This window comes from Schistocerca serialis, chromosome 9 (genome assembly GCF_023864345.2).
Source record: "Schistocerca serialis cubense isolate TAMUIC-IGC-003099 chromosome 9, iqSchSeri2.2, whole genome shotgun sequence".
Classification (NCBI taxonomy): domain Eukaryota; kingdom Metazoa; phylum Arthropoda; class Insecta; order Orthoptera; family Acrididae; genus Schistocerca; species Schistocerca serialis.
The window spans coordinates 497,007,270-497,032,523 of NC_064646.1; the positions used below are offsets into that span (position 1 = coordinate 497,007,270).

The 25,254-nt window shown below is 40.8% G+C and overlaps 1 protein-coding gene and 1 non-coding gene across 2 annotated transcripts; both read left to right on the forward strand.

Moving 5' to 3' along the window:
• Positions 1–2,924: 2,924 nt before the first annotated feature.
• On the forward strand, positions 2,925–10,633 carry LOC126418696 (uncharacterized). Its single transcript, XM_050085591.1, has 3 exons — positions 2,925–3,272; positions 3,349–3,450; positions 10,413–10,633. The coding sequence occupies exons 1-3, from the start codon at positions 3,027–3,029 to the stop codon at positions 10,551–10,553; spliced, it is 489 nt and encodes a 162-aa protein (XP_049941548.1). The 5' UTR covers positions 2,925–3,026; the 3' UTR covers positions 10,554–10,633.
• Trnas-uga (transfer RNA serine (anticodon UGA)) lies at positions 8,147–8,221 on the forward strand. The gene has a single exon. It is a non-coding gene; the product is annotated as a tRNA-Ser (tRNA).
• Positions 10,634–25,254: the final 14,621 nt, after the last annotated feature.

The window sequence follows — 25,254 nt, forward strand, 5'->3', positions numbered from 1 at the left end:
CTTGTTGCAGAGTTATCCACAGACATAGAGGTGACTTCAGGCACGCACCTGAGAAGGTAGTTGAAACCCTAGGTGATAACGTTATATATCAATAACCTGACCGATAATATTAATAGTAATAACCACTCAGATCTTTAAATCTGAAAGTGGTGCAAAGACTGGCACTTCCCTAAACTCAGATTGGTAGTATCCTATGAGTACAATATCAATGAGTCCCAATTGGAATCAGACAACTCATGTAAATACCTATGTGCTTGTAGGGGATATGATCACATAGGCTCAATAAAAGGTAAAACAGATGACATGACTAATAACATATAATATTTGATGCATAGAGAGAAGAGTAGTGCAGGTGATCATAGGTTTGTTTGACTCACAAGAAAATGTCACAGAAATAGTTAAAATCCTGTACTGACAAACACCTGGAGATAAATGCCAATTATCCCAAAAAACCCTACTTATAAAATTGGGAGACCAGTTGTAAGTAAAGAATTTAGGAATAAACTACTGCCCTCTATGTATTGCTTGTGTAGAGACTGAGAAGACAATATTACACCGATAACAACTTTCTTTTTTTCCTTTATTGTCAGTTAATCCTCCTCATCCCATTTGGGCGGGTGATAGGTTGTTAGTTATAAAATATTACTCACTTCACCAAGAGCATTTTTAAAAGTACAACAAGATGGGATGACATGTTATAAAGAAACGTTACACACAGTTTTCAAAACAATCAATAGGATGAATTTTGTTGGTGTCCATGTAAAAACACATTACGACTATTTTCTTTTTAAATTAAAAATCAAAAGTGAGATAGCTAAAAAACTAAAATATACACAATTCAAAAATACATTGCAGAATGGTTAAATTCTTCAAAGATAAAGCACTGCACTTTCACTTAGAATCTCTGGGCCCTGCAATGGGAAAGAAGGATTTGAGACAAGAAATTACGTCCCATAGGGTTGAGGGGCGTGTGTAAAAAAGATAGGAGTTGATAGGTAGAAAACTATAGAGATGAAAGCAGGAGTTGGGGTGCACGGTATCAAGTATTGATACCTCTCCGTGGGTGTCATAGCAACGGAATTCAAATTTTCGTGTGATACTGACAGCGACACACGGAATCTGGCGTACCCAATAGTGAGCACCCGCTGAGTCACACCTCCACCATCTCTGGACTACGAGGCACCCTCTGCCACTGCAGCATAAGAATGCCGGCAGCAGCGATTCAGCTCACTTGCTCTCAGAGCCATTTTGCTACACGTTACTACAAAAATGCCGCTAGTCATGGCTCCGTCATTTGGGCTTACTACAGAGACCCTCATTCTTGTTGACATTGATAACTGGACTCTGATTTTTGCTGCATTATTTGTAATGAGTCTTAGTATGCTTTAAGAAATACAAGCTAAGTGAATCTTCTGTTTACTGTGATATTTTGTGTGATAATTGTTTCTGATCCTGTCCAGTTTTCCTGTGACAACAGTTCCCACACCACTGTGTAGCCCACCTCTCCTTAATATTGTTTATGAACTCATACACAACAGGGTGGGTAGCAGGAAGACAGGAGGTGGGAAGAGGAGCCTTGATGAGGTGTGGGACAGATGGGGAAGAATTAAAGTTGGTGGGAGGGATAAATGTCAGGGTGAATGTCATTGTATGGGAGACAGAGAGTTGGTTGAAGTTGCATAGAGATAGGATATTGAGTACATGTAGGTTTAGGGATGGTGGGATGGATTTGTAAAAGCACGGTAGCATACAAGGGATGGTGATCAGAGGGGAGACAGTGAGGCTATTGGAATCAAGATTGTGGATAGAAAAGGGGACTTGGAGGTGTTCAGTGTGAGCAAGGAGGGGTGAGAATTTGATGAGCGATAGAGGATCCAGGTGGGGTAAGGCAAATGGATGGAGTGAGCAATGGCATTCGAGGGTTCGGAGAAATGTAGAGAACTTTGGTGGGGCTGATACCTGCGCAACATTTGTATAACAGAGGATGGGTCCTATTGGGATTTTGGAGGTGTGGAGAATAGTAGAGGGGTGTTTGAACAGTTAGTAGTTTTATTCTATTCTGAGCTTTCTGTTGCGTGGTTCATAGGTGAGGTTTCCATGTCAGTTGCCACTCAAGAGTTAGTGCAAAATATTAAAGTGTATTAGTTACGTGGACAGGATGCTCGTAAATAGTAAGGTGGCTGTCATATAGATGGAAAGTTCGGCAGTGGTTCGTCTTGCAATTATTGCCTAGGTTTTGGAGGGGTTGACCTTGAGAAGTCATGGTTCCACCAGGAGGGAAACTAACTGAAATGAGTTTGGAGGGATCATAGAGATTTCTGCAGTGTAGGGTGGAGTACGAGGAACCTAATTACAGCTCACACGGGGACATTTATACATTCATGCTTCTCGAGCACCGATCGAGGTGGCGCAGTGGTTAGCACACTGGACTCGCACTCGGGAGGACGACAGTTCAAACACGCGTCCGGCCATCCTGATTTAGGTTTTCCGTGATTTCCCTAAAGCGCTTCAGGCATATGCCGGGATGGTTCCTTTGAAAAGGGCACGGCTGACTTCCATCTGTACCTTACCTAATCCGATGGGACCAATGACCTCGCTGTTTTGTTCCCTCTCCCAAATCAACAATCCAACCAACCATCTTCTCGCGCTCCGTAAGCGAATGGAAAAGATAAATACCCTAACAGTTCGTAAGTACACTCTGGCATGAATTTCACTATGTTGATCTAAATGTAATCATGCTACAGTTTTTGGTGTTTTATAAATGCAACCAGACCGTCAACATCTTGGTCGGGTCGAGACGAAAAACAGTAAAAATTGACTACCAAATCCCTCGAGATACGACGTACTGTCGATACACGGTCGAACTATCGACTAGCCAGCTAGGATAAAATTTTGCTATCGATACATTATGTGTATATGGTGTAACTATCGACGTAATAGGTAACCTGTCCTACACGAAGAACTCAAGAAGTCGGCTGGCTGGGGTAGCTTATTAACTCTAAAAGGTTATTAAGAAAATAAGAATAATGGCCTCAGACACGGGTGGTGTAAAGCCAATGCCCATTGCGGGCCGTATGGTCCGCGAAAGAGAGAGACTAGTGGGTATGACAAATGAGGAAAGAGCATGGAGAAAACAATGGTTGCAAGATCAAATACTGTCTCCTAACGAACCCAGGCGTGTACCCGAATTGGAACGAGAGTTAATGAATCCTATTCGAAGGGCGTACAGAAAGCCATTGGACGTTATATTTAATGCTCTTAAGCCTACTATTGTGAGTGTTAATAGTGTAGTTGTGATAACCTCATTTAGAATGTTCCCAAAACATTGTATTGTTTGTTTATTTGTAGGGAGAGCGCCGAGCGCAGATTGCACGGTACGTCACCGGAAAAGTCTTTATATCGTTGTTCGCCATATATGCAACGACGTACTACTTCAAATACAATGCAAACGTAAGTTTTCTAGCTGCTATACCCATTACACTTTGCTCGTTAAATGGTTTGGTAACTGATGTTAATCAATTGACATGGCATTGCTCAGCGTTTGAAATTTTTGTTTGCTCAATATAGTTACATTTGCATGCCATCGGGTTTTAGAAGAGGAGAGAGAATGAAAGAGGGGAGTGCACAGTGTAACACTGATTTGCTATTCTGAACAGAACTTGTAAATTGCTTCTCAGTTTAATCTCTGAAGTATTATGTACTCAGCAGCCATGTATTGATATGTGAATGTTCTGCTCCACTAAACAAGGAAAAGTTATCTTCTTTATACGTTGTGTAACCTTAAATGCACAGAAAATTAATTTATACTGAAGTTAAAAGATAAAACTGTCATTGACTCAAAGGTTTGTTTGATAGCTGCAATGCTTTCTTAACCATAGCCCTATCGGAGGTGACATGTCGTCGTCGTACTCAGACTTTTGAACAGACTTATTTAAGTCAGTTATAAGGGGACCTACACTTCCATGTGGATTCTGAACCACAATTGAGTTTGAGATTTTTCATATTAACAAGCATTTCCAGAGGTGAAATTCTAACACTTGGCAGTAATGGGACCTTGGGCCACTTACTTAAGAAAACAAAAAGTTATGGCATTCATTACATCCCTTTTATATGGATTATTACCTCCACAATAGAATTCAGAGGTTGACTTCATGCTCAATAAATAAAATGTGCAAGTGTATGTGGAAAAAGTGCCCTTGAGATGCAATGTTGGATGAACTTCAGTTCGTGGCTTCCATCATCTTCCAAAGTCATTAAAGGACTTAAAAATTTAAAATGTGTGTATTTGACCCAGATGTCTTATGAAAGTCCCAGACTCATCCATATCAGACACTGAACAAACCTACAGCTGAATCGGGTCTAGTGCAGCAGGGGATACAACCCGTCGGCTTTGGACACGGACGTCACAAGCCGCCAGAGAGCAGTTTGCCATTTTCGCTTTTGCTGTTATGTTTCAGTTTAGTTTTTTTACTGATTGCTTAATAAAGTGGATCTGTTTATTCTATCTCGTGAGATTTTTTTTTAAAAAGTCAAAAAACACTTATCAGCCACTGAAGGGAGCTACAACACTAAGAAGAATCGCTTCTCGATTGGCCACTTGTGACGTCATTGTCCAAAGCCGACGGGTTGTATCCCCTGCTGCACTAGTCCCGCTGAATCATTACAAACAATTTGTCTTGGTAATCTTTTTTTTCCCCCTGTTTTGCTGTGCACTTCAGTTCTGTGGAGGAATCATCGTCTTGGTGTGTCCCCTGCAAAAGTATTTCCTTTCTTCACAGTAAATGTGAATAAACTTAATTTTTTTCAAAGAGTGTTCATATTTGAAGATTGGCTCGATTTGGTTAAAATTCTAGAGATCCTATATTTCCTTGTTAAGAAGGTTTGCACAGTCATGACCAGTATGTGGCACACATTTTCAGCACAATTTTTGCAATTTTTCCTTATGTTGTAACCTAAGTATATGTCTGTCTGTATTATTTTTACTGAAATACACACATGAGGTAACCCCCAGTCTTTCACAGTAGCATGTGCAAGTAAGAGCTTCTCGGTTTGTATTGCCTAGAATCAAAGTGATGGCAACTGGTACTGGTGCAGTGTGTCTCCTTTCTACAGGTGAAGTGCCAGAGTTCAGACCTCTCCAGAGGTAGGTTGTGGGTGTGTTAAGGCTAATCCAACAGTGTGAAGAAGCTGTATTGAACACGCCATGTGAATTACAGACAACAGGTCATATTATTGTGACAGAATATTACCTGAAGAAAGGACACAAAGTATAATGTGGAAATCCTTGCCAATGCATTGTTGAATTGGGATTTGATAAGAGGCAGCAGAGATTTGTTTACAGTGTCAACCCAGCTTGTGCTGTCCAATGACTCACCACATCACAATGGATAAACTGGTATCCAAACTGTGAAAAGTTTCAATGGGATAAACATACTAGAACAGATTATTGCTCAGAGCTTGTTTCATATGAGAATATATTTAAGAAGGAAAGGGTATTGTGAATGCTGGCAGCATAATATAATTGGATCAAGAGTGCTTTACATCTGGAACTTGTTCCAATTTGTGAAGCATCAATGAAATGAAAACGTATCAACATTGCAAGAAGTAATTATATTGCTTTAAATAATGTTTTTTTTCTGGATGCAGTTTATCATAGTGGATCACTGTACCCTGACTTCTGGTGTCATGATTCATTGACTGTTTAAAGGTAACAACTCGCTCAATTATTCAGGTGCCGATTTGTTAATCAGGGCATATACATTGCTTAAGCCATAGAGAAAGGGAGAGAGAAAACAGATGTAAAACATGTAATAAATTATTTTGTATCAGACTGGAGCAAGAGTTAAAAATACGGATAGCTGCCTTTTGTAGTAAAAGCGTTGGGGTGGAGGGGTCAGCTCTGGTGGTGAACTTTTGGGGTGTATCGTTGTCCTCAGAGGTGAGGCTCAAAAGTTGGTACTTGCCTCCATAATTTTTTCATAGTTGTCACAGCATTTAACATACCAAGAACAAAAGGATTTCATCCTCACAGTGTTATGCTTTTATAAATCATTTCCACTACAGTCTATCTGCACTATTCTCATCCCTTTCTGTTTCTATTTTCTTCCTTCTATCTCACCTGTTAATCTTGTGCTGTTATATCTTGTTCCATGTCAGACAGGCCTACCTCGTCTCTACATTGATTCCTTTTGAATTGCTGCTACACATTTCTGTTACATACCATTATGTTTGACAAGTATGTAACGAGGAAATTGCTGAAAACAATGTTATTAGGATAGACGTTTCTTAAATTTATAATATTCATTAGCATATTATTATTATTATTATTATTATTATTAGTAGTAGTAGTAGTAGTAGTAGTAGTAGTAGTATATGGCTCTTGTAGTATACAAATTTTAATGTTGATTCTCTAAGGACATGTGATTCGATGTAAGAGATGCCCTGAAGGTTCTAATCATGCCACATAAAATTATCTTGGTGCTGAGACACTGGACCCACATTTGAGGGAATGACTGTTCAAATCTCCATCAGATCATTTAGGTTTTCTGTGGTTTCCGTTAAATTCTTAGAGACAGATTTTTGCCTTTGGAAAGTGCAAGTCTAATTTCCTGGGTAAGTTCTAGTGTGGGAATCCAGTTCTCAGCTTTGAGCCACATCATCATGTGTAATATCATGAGTTTACACTGCAAAGAATATAAGTGGTCTACATCTATACTCTGCAAACCACTGTGAGGTGCATGGCAGAAGGTACATGCCATTCTGCCAGTTATTGCGGTTTCTTCCTGTTCTATTAACATATGGTGCTTGGGGAGAATGATTGTTTGAATGCCTCTGTGCGTGCAGTAATTATTCTAATCCTATCCTCACAATCCCTGTGTGAGCGACATGTAGCAGGTTGTAGTACACCCCTAGAGTAATCATTTAAAGACGGTTCTTGGAACTTTGTTAATAGAATTTCTTGGGATAGTTTCCATGTGTCTTCAAGAGTCTGCCATTTCAGTTCCTTCAGTATCTCTGACACCCTCCCATGGATTAAACAAACCTGTGACCATTTTTGCTGCCCTTCTCTTTATGCATTCAATGTCCCGGTACAAGGATTAAATTGGGGCAATTCTCCTGTGTTTTCCTTTGTAAAGGAACATTTGAAAACTGAGTACAGCGTTTGCTTTACTACTCTTAATTTTGGTTCCTATCTCATTTACTAGGGAATGGACATTAACTTTGCTGCCACTAACAGCCTTTACATACAAACAGAATTTCTTTGGATTTTGTGAAATGTCATTTGACAATATTCTTATTGCAGTAGTCATTGAAGGCATCACACATTGCTCTCTTGACAGCCAAGCGCATTTCATTCACCACCTCTCTGTCTGCAACCCTTCGCCTTGTTTTACACCTATTATGCAGTAATCTATTTTTTAGACCAGAATGAGATTCTCACTCTGCAGCGGAGTGTGCGCTGATACGAAACTTCCTGGCAGATTAAAACTGTGTGCCGGACCGAGACCCAAACTCGGGGCCTTTGCCTTTCACGGGCAAGTGCTCTACCGACTTCACAGAAGCTTGGAAGGTAGGAGATGAGGTACTGGCGGAATTAAAGCTGTGAGGATGGGGCGTGAGTTGTGCTTGGATAGCTCAGTCGGTAGAGCACTTGCTTGGATAGCGCAGTCGGTAGAGCACTTGCTTGGATAGCGCAGTCGGTAGAGCACTTGCTTGGATAGCGCAGTCGGTAGAGCACTTGCTTGGATAGCCCAGTCGGTAGAGCACTTGCTTGGATAGCCCAGTCGGTAGAGCACTTGCTTGGATAGCCCAGTCGGTAGAGCACTTGCTTGGATAGCCCAGTCGGTAGAGCACTTGCTTGGATAGCCCAGTCGGTAGAGCACTTGCCTGGATAGCCCAGTCGGTAGAGCACTTGCCTGGATAGCCCAGTCGGTAGAGCACTTGCCTGGATAGCCCAGTCGGTAGAGCACTTGCCTGGATAGCGCAGTCGGTGGAGCACTTGCCTGGATAGCGCAGTCGGTGGAGCACTTGCCTGGATAGCGCAGTCGGTGGAGCACTTGCCTGGATAGCGCAGTCGGTGGAGCACTTGCCTGGATAGCCCATTCGGTGGAGCACTTTCCTGGATAGCCCATTCGGTAGAGCACTTGCCTGGATAGCTCAGTCGGTAGAGCACTTGCCCATGAAAGGCAAAGGTCCCGAGTTCGAGTCTCGGTCCAGCACACAGTTTTAATTTGCCAGGAAGTTATTTCTTTATACATTTCTTTACGGTGACTGTATACCATGGATGTTCCCTCCCATTATGAACTATTTTACTGGTTACATAACTATCCAGTGCGTGGGCAACCATTCTTTTAAACTTGAGCCAGAGTGCCTGTACATGCTGCTGACCTGTGCTAGAAGTCAAGGTCATTGGGATAAGACATTCTGATTTTTTATCTAGTTTACTGAACATATATATCTTTCTGCTTGTTTTAGTTGTACTTTGGTAATCATTGTTGCCACAACTGTGTCATGGTCACTGATAGCAGTTTTGATGTGGACATTATCAAAGAGTACAGGTCTATTTGTTTCCATTAGATCCAGTATATTTTCATCATGATTGGGGTTCTTAACCACCTATTCTAGGTAGTTTTCAGAAAAGGTATTTAGTAAAGTTTCACATGGTGTCTTATCACACCTATCACTAGCAAAATTTTAATTTCCCCTATTAATTTTTGGGTGATGAAAGTCTCCATCAGTGATTACAGTGTGATTGGGAAACTTGTGTACAAGTGAACTGAGGTTTTCTCTGTTATGGGTTACATCAGGAAATGAGTCTGGTGGGAGGTAAAGGATCCAATTACAATTTTATTGCCCACCCCTGATACTGAGTCTTTCCCAATCAATCTCATATGCAGCTTCAATTTCTCTCTCAGTGGATTTGAGTTTTTTATGTACTGTGACAACCACGTACATTTCCAATTTGGCTGTCCTTTTGATGTACACTTAAATTTTCCCCAAAAATGTCACTGCTAGCAGTTTCAGGTTTCAAATAGCTTTCTGTACCTAGTATTATTTGAGCTTCACTGCTTTTCTTGAGTGCTTCAGACTCTGGGACCTGTTTCTAAATGTAGGCTGTGGTTGTCTTAGAAACTGGTATAAACTATTCTGTTTATTTTGAATTTGTTGCAATTTCCGAGAGTGGGGGTCAGGCAGAAATCTAAGAGCACAGCTTATGTTGCTACGAGTGAAATGATCAGCAGTCTTATTTAAAATTTTTGTTTTCACAAATATTTGACTCTTTTTATGTGGCATGATTACTTATAGAATTTTATTTCATTCCTAGACCCTCACTGCTCTGTTTACTTCAGATGTACAGCTCAATTCAAATTTTCAGTTCCACGTTTCATTTTTATTTTTTTTACTTTTTTTACAGTGTAGTGCAATTTCTTCTGGGATTTAATTTCTTTCATGTTGCTCTTTGTACTTGAGCTATATAGCTTAATTCTAGTTGTTGTTTCTGTATTTCATTATTTTTGTGATTTTTAGCTATGTTTGTCTCCTGTTTGTTGTTTCATATATTTTACTGATACTGTGATTCTGAGGGTCTTATGGTAACTTACCAGCCAGAAGCCCATTTTCCGGTGGTTGTCCCATTAGTTTATATTTATTATTAAGAATTTCTGCAATTCTATAATTTTTGATTACTTTTTCTCATGAGAACTTTTATGAGTGTTGGTCGCCATTGTGAAATCTTGTGTGTGTTGCATCTTTGGATCCAGTGTAACGTCATTGGTCAAAGCTGAGTGATGGAATTGTAGAGCAGAATTTCCTTCCTCAGTCTGAATGTTGGCTCCGTTAATAATAAACTCATTGCCAGTCAGACATTACACCCTAATCTTCCTTAAAGATTAAAATTCTTGGGCAACAGACATCTATGATGTGTTTTCCTTCAACAGTTCCATTAATTGTAGCTTGCTCATCAGTAGATGTTCAGATGAAGTGTAGGTGAAAGTACCTGTTGGATTTTTTTTATATTTATTATATTTTGGTTCTCATAATTATGTGAAGAATGTGGTTCAATTTCTCCCAGTGTACTTCATGACAAAAGAGTTCACGAGTGAACAGACGGTTGTTAGTGTCCAACAGGCACAATATTTCGGCAAGTGACCACATTGCATCATCTGGTGCGAACGAGATGATGGCGCCTGATGATGGCAATGTGGTCACTTGCCGAAATATTGTGCCCGTTGGATACCCAACTGTTCACCTGGGAACACTTCTGTTATGTGAAGAATGTTTGGTACAATTTGCAAGGTGCTCTACTTTAGTCACTAATAATTTCCTTTTGATTGGCAGTCAGCATCGCATAGTATTACTTAATTGTCATCATTCATAAATCTGGATACAGTGTGATTCCTGGTCTGTTTCAGGATTGGACAAGGAAAGGAGGCTGGAGAGTACTTGTCAGCCGCAAGCGCGTCGTTCCCGGAGACCCAGAATATCCTAAGTTGTCCGATAGACAAGTGCCTGCAGACTACGCCTCCAGGGGCTTCAAAAACTCACCTATATAATCAGTATCTTCAATGTAGAAAACTTCACTGTACAGTAATATTATGCTATTGTAAAATAAAATGGAGTTTGTTAGTTTTGATCTCTAGAATTTTTGTACTTCCAGAAGTTTCTCACATTTACCGTATTTACCGTATTTACTCGAATCTAAGCCGCACTTTTTTCTGATTTTTTTGTAATCCAAAAAAACCGCCTGCGGCTTAGAATCGAGTGCAAAGTAAGCAGAAGTTCTGAAAAATGTTGGTAGGTGCTGCCACAACTAATTTCTGCCGCCAACTCTATGTTCTGAATTTTTTCCTTCCTGTGAGAAGAGATGGTTGCTAATAGGAACCTTTATGAACTGTGAATCACATGCAGTTTTCTCTTCACCACAAGAATAATACGAATATAAACATTTTGCCATGTATTGTTTCGTGTTTGCTGCTATCGCATTTAAATCCTGTCTGCCTAATAAACTACGAAACTAGAGTGAGACAACAGCAATTGCGGAAGAATATACATACCATGTCATGTTTATATTTGTATTATTCTTATGCCTAATAGTGATACAGTCAGAAATGAAGCACAGCAATTGACTAGATTTTTAAATCTAAGAGGACTCTAATTTCTGTGCAGAATAATATGTACTAAAGAGGCGTCTGCAAAGATTTTCAAACGGAGAAAAATTTCCGCTGAACTCTCGTTCAGAACTTCTATCATACGCAGTATATTATTTGGTTCTTGTTGATCATTAGCAAAGAAAGCAGCAGTGTAAGTAACAACAAATAGCAGTCTCTTGCCATTGTTACGCTAATGAGACGATTCTTCTCTCTCTCTTTTTTAATTGTAAGCGGCCATGCCGCGAGCAGTGACAGGCCATAAACACTCACTATCAGAATGCGACAAACAGTGCATGACACAGTACAGTAATGCACTTTCAGCTTAGAGTGACATAAACCCCTATAAAAAGAGAAAGGCGCTTATCAGATCGAAGAAAAATAAGCAAGCGATTCAAACAACCAGACGAAGCACGTGAAAAAGGAAGGGTACCCGTATAAATACTGACGGAGCGCCTGACGCATAGCAATGACTGCCTGGTAAAACTTAACTGCTAAGCTTACGACTCGAACCAAACTACTGTAGCTGTATCGTCATTCATTCGACCTAAACTGTGTCTCATCTTACAATGGACCAACTTTGTTTCAATTTGGAGGTGCGGCCTAAAACTTTTCTCTCCCCTTGAATTTCGAGTCAATACGGTAAGTTATTAAAACATGAACTGTATGAGATGAGTATTGCAACCACTTTGATGGTTGGCAGAAATGTGACATAATTGTCAGAATGTCTCGTATACATGCCATAGTTGTTTAGTAGTACTGTAAGTGACACTGGCATGAGGTTGCAATATTAACAGTGCCATATACAGATGACGATGTCTAATATTGACTATTGTGATATTGCAACAATGGAAACTCCAGGTAGGAAGATCAACAATATAGGGAAAGACAGATTGATACGTACCGTAAATAACATGTTAAGTTGCAGACAGACATAATTAAAAGACACTTATGTAAAGCTTTTGGTCACAGCCTTTATCAGGATAAGAGAAACGCGTACCATTCATATACACAAGCAAGCATACCTCATACACAAGACTGCCAACTCCAGTGTCTCTGGAGATGAGGTGTTCTTGCTTGTGTGGCTGAATGATGTGTGTTTTTCTTTTGCTGATGAAGGCTGTGGCTGAAAGCCTTATATAAGTGTCTTTTAATTATGCCTGCCTGCAACTTAACATATTGTCATATTTACATGCTTGTCAGAAAGAACAAACACGATCGGTCTGAGGAGCATGCATGGTTAGCTGAAGTGGTTAAAGTGACTGCTCTCAGTATGTGGGAAATCTGGATCTGAGTCCTGATCTGCACAAATTTTCGTGTGTCACTTTTGGGTACCTAATACAGCTCATGTCAAGGAATTTGCAGTCGGTGAATAAATTTGGAAGTATTGTGAGATTTACTGCATTCTTGTGGTGATTGTATCATAAAAATCTGTGTAAGAAGAAGAAGGTGAAGTGAGGTGCTGAATCTGTAATGAACTGGTTGTTCATTATTTCATCTTTTGCACTGCTAATTGAAAATTGCATTCTATATCTGGAAAGGGAGTGCAATATTTTTTATTGTGCACATTGCAATGTTTGTGGTAGACTACAAGTGGAACCATAGCAGGCAGAAGAAGAATGTTCTTTCTAGCTTAGTGTTTACATAGGAAGCATTGGACAGGTGGCATTCACACTCACACACACTACAAACAGCATTGGTGGATGATGGCACTGTGCTGATTCTGATTTTGTTGGATGGCAATAGCTAAAATTTTCTTAACTTGTTTTGGGACTTCACACACACACTACCGGCTGAACATACATGGCCAAGACTGCAGTTCGACAGATAGATTGGGGTGAAGGGTGCATCAGGTGGATTGTGCAGCTGAACAAGTATTGCCAAGACTGCAGTTTGACAGATTGGGGTGAGGGGTGCATCAGATGGGATGGGTGGAGGAAGACATGAAGTGCGAGGATGAGGGAAAGGTGGGTGATGGCTTGGAAGGACGCAGCAGGTGTGCAGGAGAGAAATGTGACACATGGGCATTGGAGCCAGTGAGTTTGCGTGATGCGTGATCAGGAGGAGTGGGTTGGAGAGGGGTGGCAGGGCAGAGGAAATGTACACTATTGGGCGCAAGGTGTGAGTGCAGTGGTTTAACTGAGACTGAGACCAAAAGGATTAGGGGAACAAAGGATACATTGTAAGGATAAATTCCATCCATGTAGTTCAGGCATCTGGTGTTGGGGCAATGATCCAGAGGGCACAGATTGTGAAGCAGTATTGTGGGCACGTTGTGCTCGAGCAGCACGTTGTGCAACTGAATGGGCAACTCTGCTGTTGGCCACAGTTTGGTGGCGGATAGTCATTCTGGTGGACAGTTGGTTAGTGCCCACTTAAAATGCTGTGCAGAAATTGCAGTAGAGCCGGTATATCACATAGTTGCTTTCACAGGTGGCCCTGCCGGTGACAGGATAGGGTAAACGTATAACAGGACTACAGTAGGATTTGCTGTGTGAGTGAATTGGACAGGACTCGCACCTGTGTCTTCCACAGGTATTATATCCCTGCGGATTGGGAGTGCTGGCATAGGAGTGGACTAGGATGTTGCATAGCTTGGGTGAACAGTGGAGTACTAATTTAGGAGAGGTGGGGAGGATTGTCTGATTCCAAGGCATGGCAATAAAAATTGTGAAAGCTGCCATGCAGATTGATGCGCTCATTGAAAATAAAAAAAAAATAAAGAAAGAAATGATCCAGGAGAGAGTAATTTCCAGCGATTGCTCTGTACATTCTCAAAGCACATGCAAAGGGGTTTTACTTAACATTTAAAACAGATCAGAAATAACAGCAATTCTCAGTTATAAACTATATATGTGGTATGTATTCATATAATACAAAGCACACTCTATGTTTAGCAAACATAGATACTCGTCATACATGTTATAGCATTCTTACTTGTATTTCGTAGTAAATTATGTATGATGAAGTCCTGTTAAATAATTCCTGTGTCCGCATCCATAGTGTAGCGGTAGCTTTACCACCTACCACACAGGGGGCCCGGGTTCAATTCCGGCAGGGGACTGGGTGTTGTGTGTCCACCATCATTGACTTGCAAGTCGCCGATGTGGCGTCACCTAAAAAGGACTTGTAATACGGAGGCCGAACTCCCCCAAATGGGGCCTTCCGGCCGACAATGCCATATGATCATTTCATTTTTATGACCATGTGGCATCTCTCTTTGCTTCAGGGCTTAGAATGTTATAAACAGTTAATTTTATCCAGGATGTGCATCTGGGAACAAAAAGCTCTTATTTTATATGTATCTATTTTATTTGTTCCAGTAAATCTCTCACATACTCTCTCAGATATTGGACAAGTCATTATTTATGACTATACTAAGTTTAGATAGTGAAAACTCCCGGTTCATATATCGATGATATAAGGAAAATATAGATTGCTACTCACCATAAAGATAACTTGTCTTTTCGTTGTGCCTGTCAGCAACCCGGTGTCACCTTTACAGTGAGTAGCAATCTGTCTGTTCCTTACATTGCTAAGGTTAGATATCTTAATTACAATTGAATATCTGTTACATATACATGATATTTTTGTAACAGTGTAACAGGGCTGTGCATTGACAGCTGTCAATTGTCCTAAGGTGTGATGTATGTGGAAAGGTTTTCAAAGTGATTATGGCTGCATGATGGGAATAAACAGGCTTCAAATGCAGAATGGAAGCTGGAGCTAGACACATGAGACATTCCATTTCTGAAGTCAATATTCCAAAATCCGTGGAGTCAAAAGTGTGCCAAGAATACCAAATTTCAAGCATTACCTCCTACCATGAACAGCCCAGTGGCTGTCGGCGTACGCTTAACGACCAAGAGCAGCGACATTTACGTGAAGTTGTGAATGCTAACAGACGAGCAGCACCGCACAAAATGATCACAGAACTCAATGTGTGATGTACGAGGAATGTATCCGTTAGGACAGTGCAGCAAAATTAGCTGTTAATGAGCTATGGTAACAGATGACTAACACGAGTGCCTTTGGTGACAGCACGACATCACCACAGCACCTCTCCTGAGCTTGTGACTGTATCAGTTGGATCCTAGATGACTGGAAAACAATGGGCTAGTCAGAGGATTTCTGTTTTCAGTTGGTTAGAGCTGATGGTAGGGTTTGAGTGTCGTGCAGACCCCAGGAAGCCGTGGACCCGAGCAGTCAACAAGATACTGTGCAAGGTGGTGAAGGCTCAATAATGGTGTGGGCAGTGTGTACCCGGAATGGACTGGGTGCTTTGAATGTTCGGATACGTGGAGATCATTTGCAGCAATTTATGGACATCATGTTCCCAAACAACGGTGGGCTTTTTAATGATGACAATGCATCATGTCATGGGGCCACAATTGTTCACAACTCTCTTGAAAAACATTCTGTACAATTTGAGTGAATGATTTGGCCACCCAGATCACTTGACATGAATCCCATCAGGCATTTATGGGACATAATCGAGAGGCCAGTTTGTGCACTGGCAACAATTTTGCAATTATGGGCGGCTATAGAGGCAGAATGGCTCAATATATCTCTAGTGGACTTCCAACAACTTATTGAGTCCTAGCCGTGTTGAGTTGCTGTATTGCGCCAAGCAAAAGGAGGTACAACATGATATTACAAGGTAGCCTGTGACTTTTGTCACTTTAGTGTATATTCAACAACATTGTATTACAATAATAATGGACACTGAAGAGCAACTAGTGTATCAAAAAGAAACAGTTCATAATTCTAACACGTGACACAAAATAGTACTGCTTAGTGGATAAGCAAATCAAAACTGAGGCAAAATGGACCTCTACTAGCAGAGAAGAAACTTTACCCGGTATCACATTACATTAAAACACAAAAAATGTAAATTATTTTAAATTGGCTGTAAAAATGTATCTTTGTAATACAATTAACTTAAAAGACATTTTTACAGCCGATTTAAAAAACTTTACATTTTTTTGTGTTGTAATGTAATGTGGTACCTGGTAAAGTTTCTTCCCTGCTAGTAGAGGTCCATTTTGCCTCAGTTTTGATTCGCTTATTCACTACGCAGTTCCATTTTCTGTCACGTGTTAGAATTATGAACTGTTTTGTATCGATACACTAGTTGGTCTTCAGTGTCCATTATTTTGTAATGAAAGATTTAAGTGTGAGAATGTATAAACAATATAGTGGTAGAATTTACAGATTCTTACATAGTGGCTTGCATGAACGCTAAAAGTAACGTTTTCTATAGTCCTTGCAATTCTTTTTATTGTAAATAAAGCAACTTCTGCTGGCAAGTGAGCTCATAAACAATGATTGCATCTATGTGTAGTGTATACATTTTACCATTTGTTGTCATGCAGCCAGTAAGAATTTTCACACAGTAGCAAATGGTACTTTTTTTTCATTTTTGAAGATTACATGCTTGACCCACTTTAAATTTTCTTGGACCAGTATTCCAGGAAATATAGTGCTGTTTACACTGTCTAATTATTTACCAGATAGTATTACAGTAAGGCTTAAAGCAGGTTGTTCCAGTTTGCATGCTCACTGGTGGGCAGCCAAGTGCCTGTGGGCAAACAGCCAATGTGCTAGCAGTCGGTCAGCCTACAGAATCGTTTTGCACCGGCTGAGTGCACACAGCCAGGATTGACCATATACGTTGCACATCCACAGAATGTGTGCAATTCTCTCTCCTGGTGGGTAGCCTACAATGACTACACCTGCCACCAAGTGAGCTGGGGATGTTTGTGCCCTACAGTGCAGCGTCTAGAACAGCGGGTCTGAACTGTGTATGCTTTGTGCACTATGTAAATGTGTAGTTGCTATCTTTTCTGTATTTATAAGACTGTTTCGGGGGAACCAATCAGTGCTGTGACACGAATGGTTTGATTTTGTTCTCCAGTTCACCTACACTCTTACCTCTTTATCACAGTGTTGATTTGTATGCAAATTTTATACATGTTTGGGATGGGGTAGCTCATTGACAAACAACAGGAACAAGACTGGACCAGAATATAACCTTGGGCACACCATCTTTAACAGTCTGTTCCTCTGATGGGTATGTATGCATATTGGTTCCTTCTTGATAGTAAAGTTCCACTATTCATTGCCTAACAATGGAAAATCCAGGATGGAATAAAAGTCCTTCGTCAAAATTAGACACAGTCTCTGGCAGCTGGAGCCAGGCTCTGGCTCTAGCTGCCAGAGAGAGAGAGAGAGAGAGAGAGAGAGAGAGTGTGTGTGTGTGTGTGTTTACATTGTCTATTTTTGACAGAGGCCTTGTTGGCTGAAAGCTAACTTTCAGACAGTCTTTTCATTGTGCCTTTCTACAAATCCTTTTCATTGTATTGCTACTGCTCACTATCTGTTTTGCAGGTATGATTACTTAATAAAATTCACGAAACACTGAAGTTTGATTTTTACCTATTATTTATTGTATATCATTTTTCTCGCACTAATTCACTGGTATGCTATCTAGAAGAATGATTTCACCATAGTATTTATATTATTATTACGCATGCCACTGTATCTGTAAACTTCCATATAATGGTGGATTGAAGCATCAGTACATCAGTGTACGACTAATGGCAAACAAGAAAGCAAATGTGTCTGATCTACGTCAGTGGCATACTAAAACTGAACTCTTGTTCATCTTGTTTTTAGAAAGAGGAAGACAAAGAATGGGCTCAGATGAACTATAATCATCTGTGCTGCATGTAATTTTATACTGAAACTACTCAGCAATATTCTTTTTAACTCTCTGACTGCTGTGGGGCCACTGGCAGCCACACCAGATGGCTCTGCTTTACCACTTGCAGCCTCGCGGCAGTCAACTTGTTAATATTGAAAAATTAATAATGTTGTTCCTACAATGTAAGGAAAAGATAAGATTCTTACTTACTGTAAAGATGACATGTTGAACTTGCAGAAAAGCAGAACTAAAAGACACTTACACATTAGCTGTCAGCCACAGACTGTCAAAAAAGGAAAACGCACACATTCATCCACACAAGCAAGCACACCACTTGCACACATACCGGCAGCATCGGAGTTTCCATTGTTCAATCCAAGTCCTAGCCACAATAGTGAAGGAAAAATTACAGTTGTATATATATTTTACAATTTGTGTAATACCTACTGAAAAGGTGCTGACAGTTACTTGTTGCTGACTGGTCCTGTTGGCATTACGTACCAACATTAGATGTACAATATAGTAGATACTAACCAGATGTTTCACTAGAAACAATTGGAGCAGGAAAACAAATTTGAAGCACAGTTTTTCTCCCCCTAGTGCACAGGGGCAGATACTAAACAGAATAAAGCGCAATCGTATCAAAAGGAAAATTCTCCCAAGAAAAATATAAAATTATGAAGCAGGATTTCTGGTGAATTCATGTGCATGTGAAGAGTATTAGTACTGTCAGAATACATATATGAATGTACGTACGATATCCTAGCTTTAAAATTAATGGTTCCTTCCCCGAGGAGGAGAGAGAGGGATATAGATTGCGGAAGGCTGAAGAGGAAAGACAACTCACTCAGTCACCTGTATAAGAGGAAACCACCTGTCTCTCCACATTCTCATTACCTTCTTGCAATTCCATGTCTAAAACATATAGCTAGATGAAGGATAAAGATGCTCCAAATGCTGAAAACAAGGTGATGAAAGGACTTTGGAGCAACAACCAAGTGTAACTGGTTCATTATAATAATGTGCATATTGATCAAGGACTTTAAGTATATACTGTTTAATTCCAGTTTGTGTGTTAACACATTGACTTCCATGATGTCACAGAAGAGCCCTATGTGTGACGCCATGTGCAAGTCGGTAGCACAGCAGAGCCTAATGCGTAACACTGGGGCCTGGTCACGAAACATCGATTGCTATGTGCGCGGCAGTCGACGTGTCATATTTACAAATATTGTGTGTGCACGGTTTACAGCAGGGCTTCACAGTGTGTGGTCCGGGGGCCCCTTAGGGGTCCGCTGGCTCTTTCTAGGGGGTCTGCGGCCACCTTTCACCAAATTGTGTAAAATAATGAGTAAAATTATTGAATAAAAATGTGAAAATCAAATTCATCACTTTTTTTCGTGTGAAAAACATGTGTACTCTTAGTTCAGGTCGTATTCCCAAGCAGCCTTTGCGGTTCCTGAGTGAGAACGCATACACAGTTTAGTGCCAGAGAATGCGGCTTCTCTGATCGACTGTTTTGTAACAATACAGGCTCATGGCCCTAGATGCGCTGAAACCTTTTACACATGTGCGGAGCGAGCTTCGTCAATCAATTACAGCGCTCGTTGGCACGTATGCGGCCCCAGGCATCATTAAATGTTAAACTTGCTTTGTCAGTGCACTACCTATTTCATAAGTCGATCTTTGACCAGTTTATTATGTCTAACATGGATCGGTGGCTGAAGTCAGGATCATTGAAGAAGGGTGCAGTTTCTCCATCGCCTTCACAACAAGGGAAGTTTCCAGTTGAAATTAATAAAGAGGGAGGACGACCAAAGGAAGAACAATCACAAAAAGCTCCACATCCGGATTTATTATGTGAAAACGCTGCAAGTACTCCATTGGTTGCAATATCGTGTGGAAGTGGAATGACCAAGAAGCGTAAGTACAACGAAAGCTATTTAGAAATGGGCTTTATGGAGACAAAGGAGGGTAAAGCTCAGTGTGTAATTTGTGCACGAGTCCCTCTGGATTTCCAGGCTAAAGACATCGATTTTTTCAAAAGGAAGAGTGCTGAACTAGCTGCTTCTCAGCATTGCATGAAAACTCAAGCAAAAATAATTAATGTTAATTCATTAAAGTCGTCTTTCTTGGTCAGTTATCGAGTGGCAAAAACAGGCAAAGCTCATACCATTGCATAAAATCTCAAAGCCGTGTATTAGTGATATTGTTTCTTGCATGCTAGACGAAAAGGCAGTAAAGCTTGTATCTTCGGTGCCATTATCAAACAATACTGTCAAGAGACGCATTGTTGACATGTCAAATGATGTGAAAGACACTCTTGTTTCTCTCATCCAACACAAATCATTTTCTCTGCAGAAAGATGAATCCACTGATGTTGCAGGATTAGCAATTTTACTGGCTTTTGTCCGTTAAGAATATTCTGGACGTTTTGAGGAGGATCTCTTATTGTGCAGATCACTACCTGCCAACACAACAGATGCTGAAATATTCCATCTATTGGATGATTTTTAAGGACTAATGAAGTTTCATGGTCTAACTGCATAGATGTGTGCACAGATGAAGCAAAAGCTATGATGGGTCCTACAGTCGGAGCAATAACGAAAATAAAAGAAAACGCCAAGAACTGCAGCAGTAGTCATTGTGCTCTCCACAGATATGCTTTAGCTACAAAACAAATGTCTGTTTCGTTCAAGAAAGTTTTCAACGAATGCATTCAAATCATTAACTACATAAAATCAAGGCCGTTGAAGTCAAAGACTTTTCACAATACTCTGTGAAGATAAAGGAAGCCTTCATCGTTCCCTGCTTCTCCACACAGAAGTGAGGTGGCTCTCGCGTGGGAATGGACTCTCTCGGTTGTACGAATTAAGATTGGAAGTCTTAGCTTTCCTTTTGAAGCATAACAACAAATTAGCAGACCTTATTAATGACGAAAATTGGCAGTATATACCTGCCTATTAGTCAGATATTTTCTCCAAAATGAACGAAATGAATATTTCACTCCAAGGCCAAAGTGAAATGAGCATTCAAGAGGAAAATCAATTTTTGGGCAGTGTGTGTCGAGGAGGGGGAGGTCGAGTGTTTTCCTCTTGTCAAGGAGTTTTTTAAAAACAAAACACTAGCGCTTGGAAAGAATTTGTTTCATCAAATCCTGGAACATCTCCGAAGCTTGATGTCAATGTTGGAGCATTATTTCCCAACAGCTGAAGATGAGAAGCTGCAGAAATCGAATGGGTAGTCAACCCATTCATTGTATCCAAAAAGCCGAACATTCTATCATCAAATGAATAAGAGTTGTTGATAGAAATTGGCACAGACACTACCTTGAAATCAAAATCATGTTTCGACACTGACGGTCACTCACACTTTTGGTTCAAATGGCTCAGAGCACAATGGGACTTAACATCTAAGGTCATCAGTCCCCTAGAACTTAGTACTACTTAAACCTAACTAACCGAAGGACATCACACACATCCATGCCCGAGGCAGGATTCGAACCTGCGACCGTAGCGGTCACCCGGTTCCAGACTGAAGCGCCTAGAACCGCTCGGCCACACCGGCCGGCACTCACACTTTTGGATCCGTTTGGATAACAAGAAATACTACCCCCTTGTTGAAAAGGCAAAACGTGTACTACTTCCGTATGCCACAACATACATGTGTGAATCTGGATTCTCGATCTATGCTGCCCACAAAACTAAGTACCGAAGCTGTCTAGATGCGGAACCAGACATCCATCCCTAGTTGTCAAGAATTGAACCCAACTTTTCAAAATTGTGTCGGCAGAAGCACCCTCAACCATCACATTAGGATTCCATTATTATTACTACAGTCTCACCAATACTAAAGAAGAAAGCATTTTCCTTCGTAGGTGCTCAGTGAACGTACCTGAACTATAACTCTGTAGGAATTTTGTTTCTGTCTTCTATCATTTACAAAATAATTATTGATTGAATTCTGTTGGCATTGATATTTTTGTTACGAAAATTAAAATGAACTCCAAAGCTAATTTCTTCTCTTTATAATATATTCCGTCGTCTCGGTTAAAAATATGGCCTGCCTATACTTCAATTGCAATTACTTGCTATTAGTCTGACACTATATCGTGGCAACTGGCTGCAAGCGTAAACAAATGAGGACTTTTCACATGCCACCTTGTAAAAGGTAAAACTCCTCTGCCAGAATTGTTTCCTTTGAGAAAAAAGTCTTACGTTCTGTGAAATGTTTTGTCTTCTTATATAGAAATAAGAGTCGGTTTGTTTGTTTTCCTAATTTGTTTACAGTCAAGGCTGACTGCCACGATATAGTGTCCAAGTAGTAGTTGAAGTTGTCAGCTGTGGCTAAATGTTGCCACGCCGCCTGCCAGTTGCCAGCTACCAACTGACCCCTGTTGCAACACCGCCTGCTAGCTGCCGGCTATGGACTGACAGCTGCCGTTCAGTAGATACGCAAAGACGTAAAAATAACTAGACTTTCCGAACTGTTTACATGGGCACAAAAATTGATCGTGGAACTGGAAAACGGCTTTATAAAAGCAGATTTCCAGAATCGATTTTGAAGTGTTTACCTGACCAACCAAAAGCAGGATTGGGGCATCGGCTTACGAAATCCAGTTTTGGAAATGCATGTAAACTGGGTGAATGTATTCCCACACCTTGCACAACAGATGTCACAATAGTCCTTTAAAGGCAATTGCTTGGCCTCTTCTTTCGTGATGTGTTTGTATCCCGAATCATGGGTCTGCCTCTTTTTCTTCACAGCTGCGCGGAATGACCGCGCAGTCTCAGTCGTCATGTCGTCGTGGATTGCGCGACCGCTCCCGCTGGAGGTTCGAGTCCTCCCTCGGGCGTGTGTGTGTGTGTGTGTGTGTGTGTGTGTGTGTGTGTGTGTGTGTGTGTGTGTGTGTGTGTGTGTGTTGTCCTTAGTGCTTAGCGGAAGTTCAACTTAAGTTAATAGTGTGTAAGACTAGGGACTGATGACCTGAGCAGTTAAGTCCCATAGACTTTACATACGTTTGAACATTTTTCTTCAGATTTCACGAGAAACCACACACACACACACACACACACACACACACACACACACACACACGACTGTTACGAAATATGCATGCTCCTTACACAACAGTAGCCAAACAGTGGAAGTGAACAGACCACAAGCGGCAGCTTGTCAACAGCAACAGTTTGGATGTGGTGTTGTTTGCTCTTGGAGGAAGGCAGCCCCATCGTGTGAAATGTCAATTACCAAGTAATTTTAATCAGGCTATAGTGTGTTGAAAAAATTGAGTAAATCCACTAGTAAGTATCTGGATACAGTGGGAATTCAAATTGGATCGTTAATTTCAAGTTGTTTTGTGAACATGGCACTTGCATTGAGAAGCTTTCAGTTCCCATGGGTTTTGCTCTGAAATTTAAACTTACTGTGCTCTTAACTGACTAGGGGTCCGCCATGGATTTTCGACTGAAGAAGGGGTCCGCCAGTTGAAAAGGTTGGGAAGCCCTGGTTTACAGTTTAGTCGTGCCTCCCATTCAAAATGGAGTTCGTGCTTTGTCCGATGCTGTTATTTTGAGTTCCCTTCTACAGTGGTGTGGAACTGCAACTAGATGGTGCCTACAAGCTGTAGTCCTTGTTGAGAGCTATACTGTTGTCCTGCTAATGCAAAGAAAGAGTTAGTTCTGTCAGTTTTCACATCTAACAATGGCAAGTCCAGGATGAAATAACAATATGGAAAAGTAGATTGCTACTCTAGGTCTAGGACATATCATGCATAATACAAACAGATAAGATTTGCTGCAAAAAAAATACAAGGGAAAATCAACAGCAAAACACGTCCTGGGAGAAGACCAATATCTTGGTTTGGCAACCTAAGGTGCTGATTCAGTATGTCAACAGAATTATTCCATGTTGCTACCAACAAGAGAGCAGCCATCATGATTGCCAACACCCAAACCACATAGGCACCAAAAGAAGGTTGCCATTCGGTACATAGTGGAGGCGTTGCCACAGACAGGCACAATGAAAAGAGATTGCTACAACATCTTCCTTCCAAAGTCCAAAACAGGCGCGCGCACGCACACACACACACACACACACACACACACACACACACACACACACACACACTCTCTCTCTCTCTCTCTCTCTCTCTGTGTGTGTGTGTGTGTGTGTGTGTGTGTGTGTGTGTGTGTGTGTGTGTGTGTTCCTCCTCCTTCAGGAGGAGGATTTTGTCTGAAAGCGTAACGTGTTGATTGCCAAGGGGATGGCAGACAATGTGTTAAATATTTTAGCAGTAATCGTCGTGACAGTAACTTACTGTGGTATTTGGCTTGCTGATAGCTTTAAATTTACCTCAGATAGTTGACAAGCTGACAAAGATGTGTAGATTGCTCTTAAGAGGAAGTCCTGACAAGCAGACAATTGTCTAGAGAATCTCTTTTGGGTGTATCGTGCCATACCTGTGTCCCATAGACCGCTAAATATACTCCCACCTTACCAAACAAATTGATTCTACGGTAAAGGCGGTAGACTCTTGCCTGGAAGGTGTAGTTAACACACTGACCACAACATGCATAGTGATAGATTCACATGTGAGCCTCTGCTGTGCCACTGGTAGTAATGCAGCATAAGGCTGTGCTGTGGCCTTGTGATTGCCAACACATTAAACCACAGGAGATATTGATGTTGTACACGGGACTCTCACTTGGAAGGAACAGGCTTAAAATCTGGTCATCATCCAGATTGAAGTTTTCTCAAGTTTCCCTAAATCATTTCAAGTTAATGCAAGGGTCATTCTTTCCTAAAGATCATGACACTTCCCACATTAACTCTGAGCTGCCTGCCACGATTTCGCAGTCGAGAGGCTGGCAGCACAAATCCGTCAGAACACAGAGATTTAGATTTTCTCTGTTTCCTCTAAACTGCATAAGGGGTCATTCTAGGTTGGTTTAACCAGTACAAAAGCATTTTCCCACCCTTCATCTCAGATCTGGAGATGCCTGAGCAGTTATTTCTGGACAGTTTTCAAAACTTGACAGTGAATGTTTTCCTACTTAACTACTTAATGTCCTGTTTTCTTAATATATGACTATGTGGGAAGATGATATATGATGCATTTTGTTTTTGTTTGTTTCCTTACATAATCTCTGAGGCAACCTTTACGTAGTTGTCTCTGCATAGTTATTAGCACAAAAATTCTCTCCTGGCTACATTTACAGATAAGTGACACTAAGAGAAGCAGAATTGGAATTGACTGTCTTGTAGCTGTCACTGGGTATATGGGAGCCTATATTCACAACCAGGAATGTGGAAATTTTAAGTATATACTGGACAGACTTCTAAAACTGTTTCTGTTGAAAGAACACGCAGTCTATGTGAACAGTTCATACTGGAGTTTCC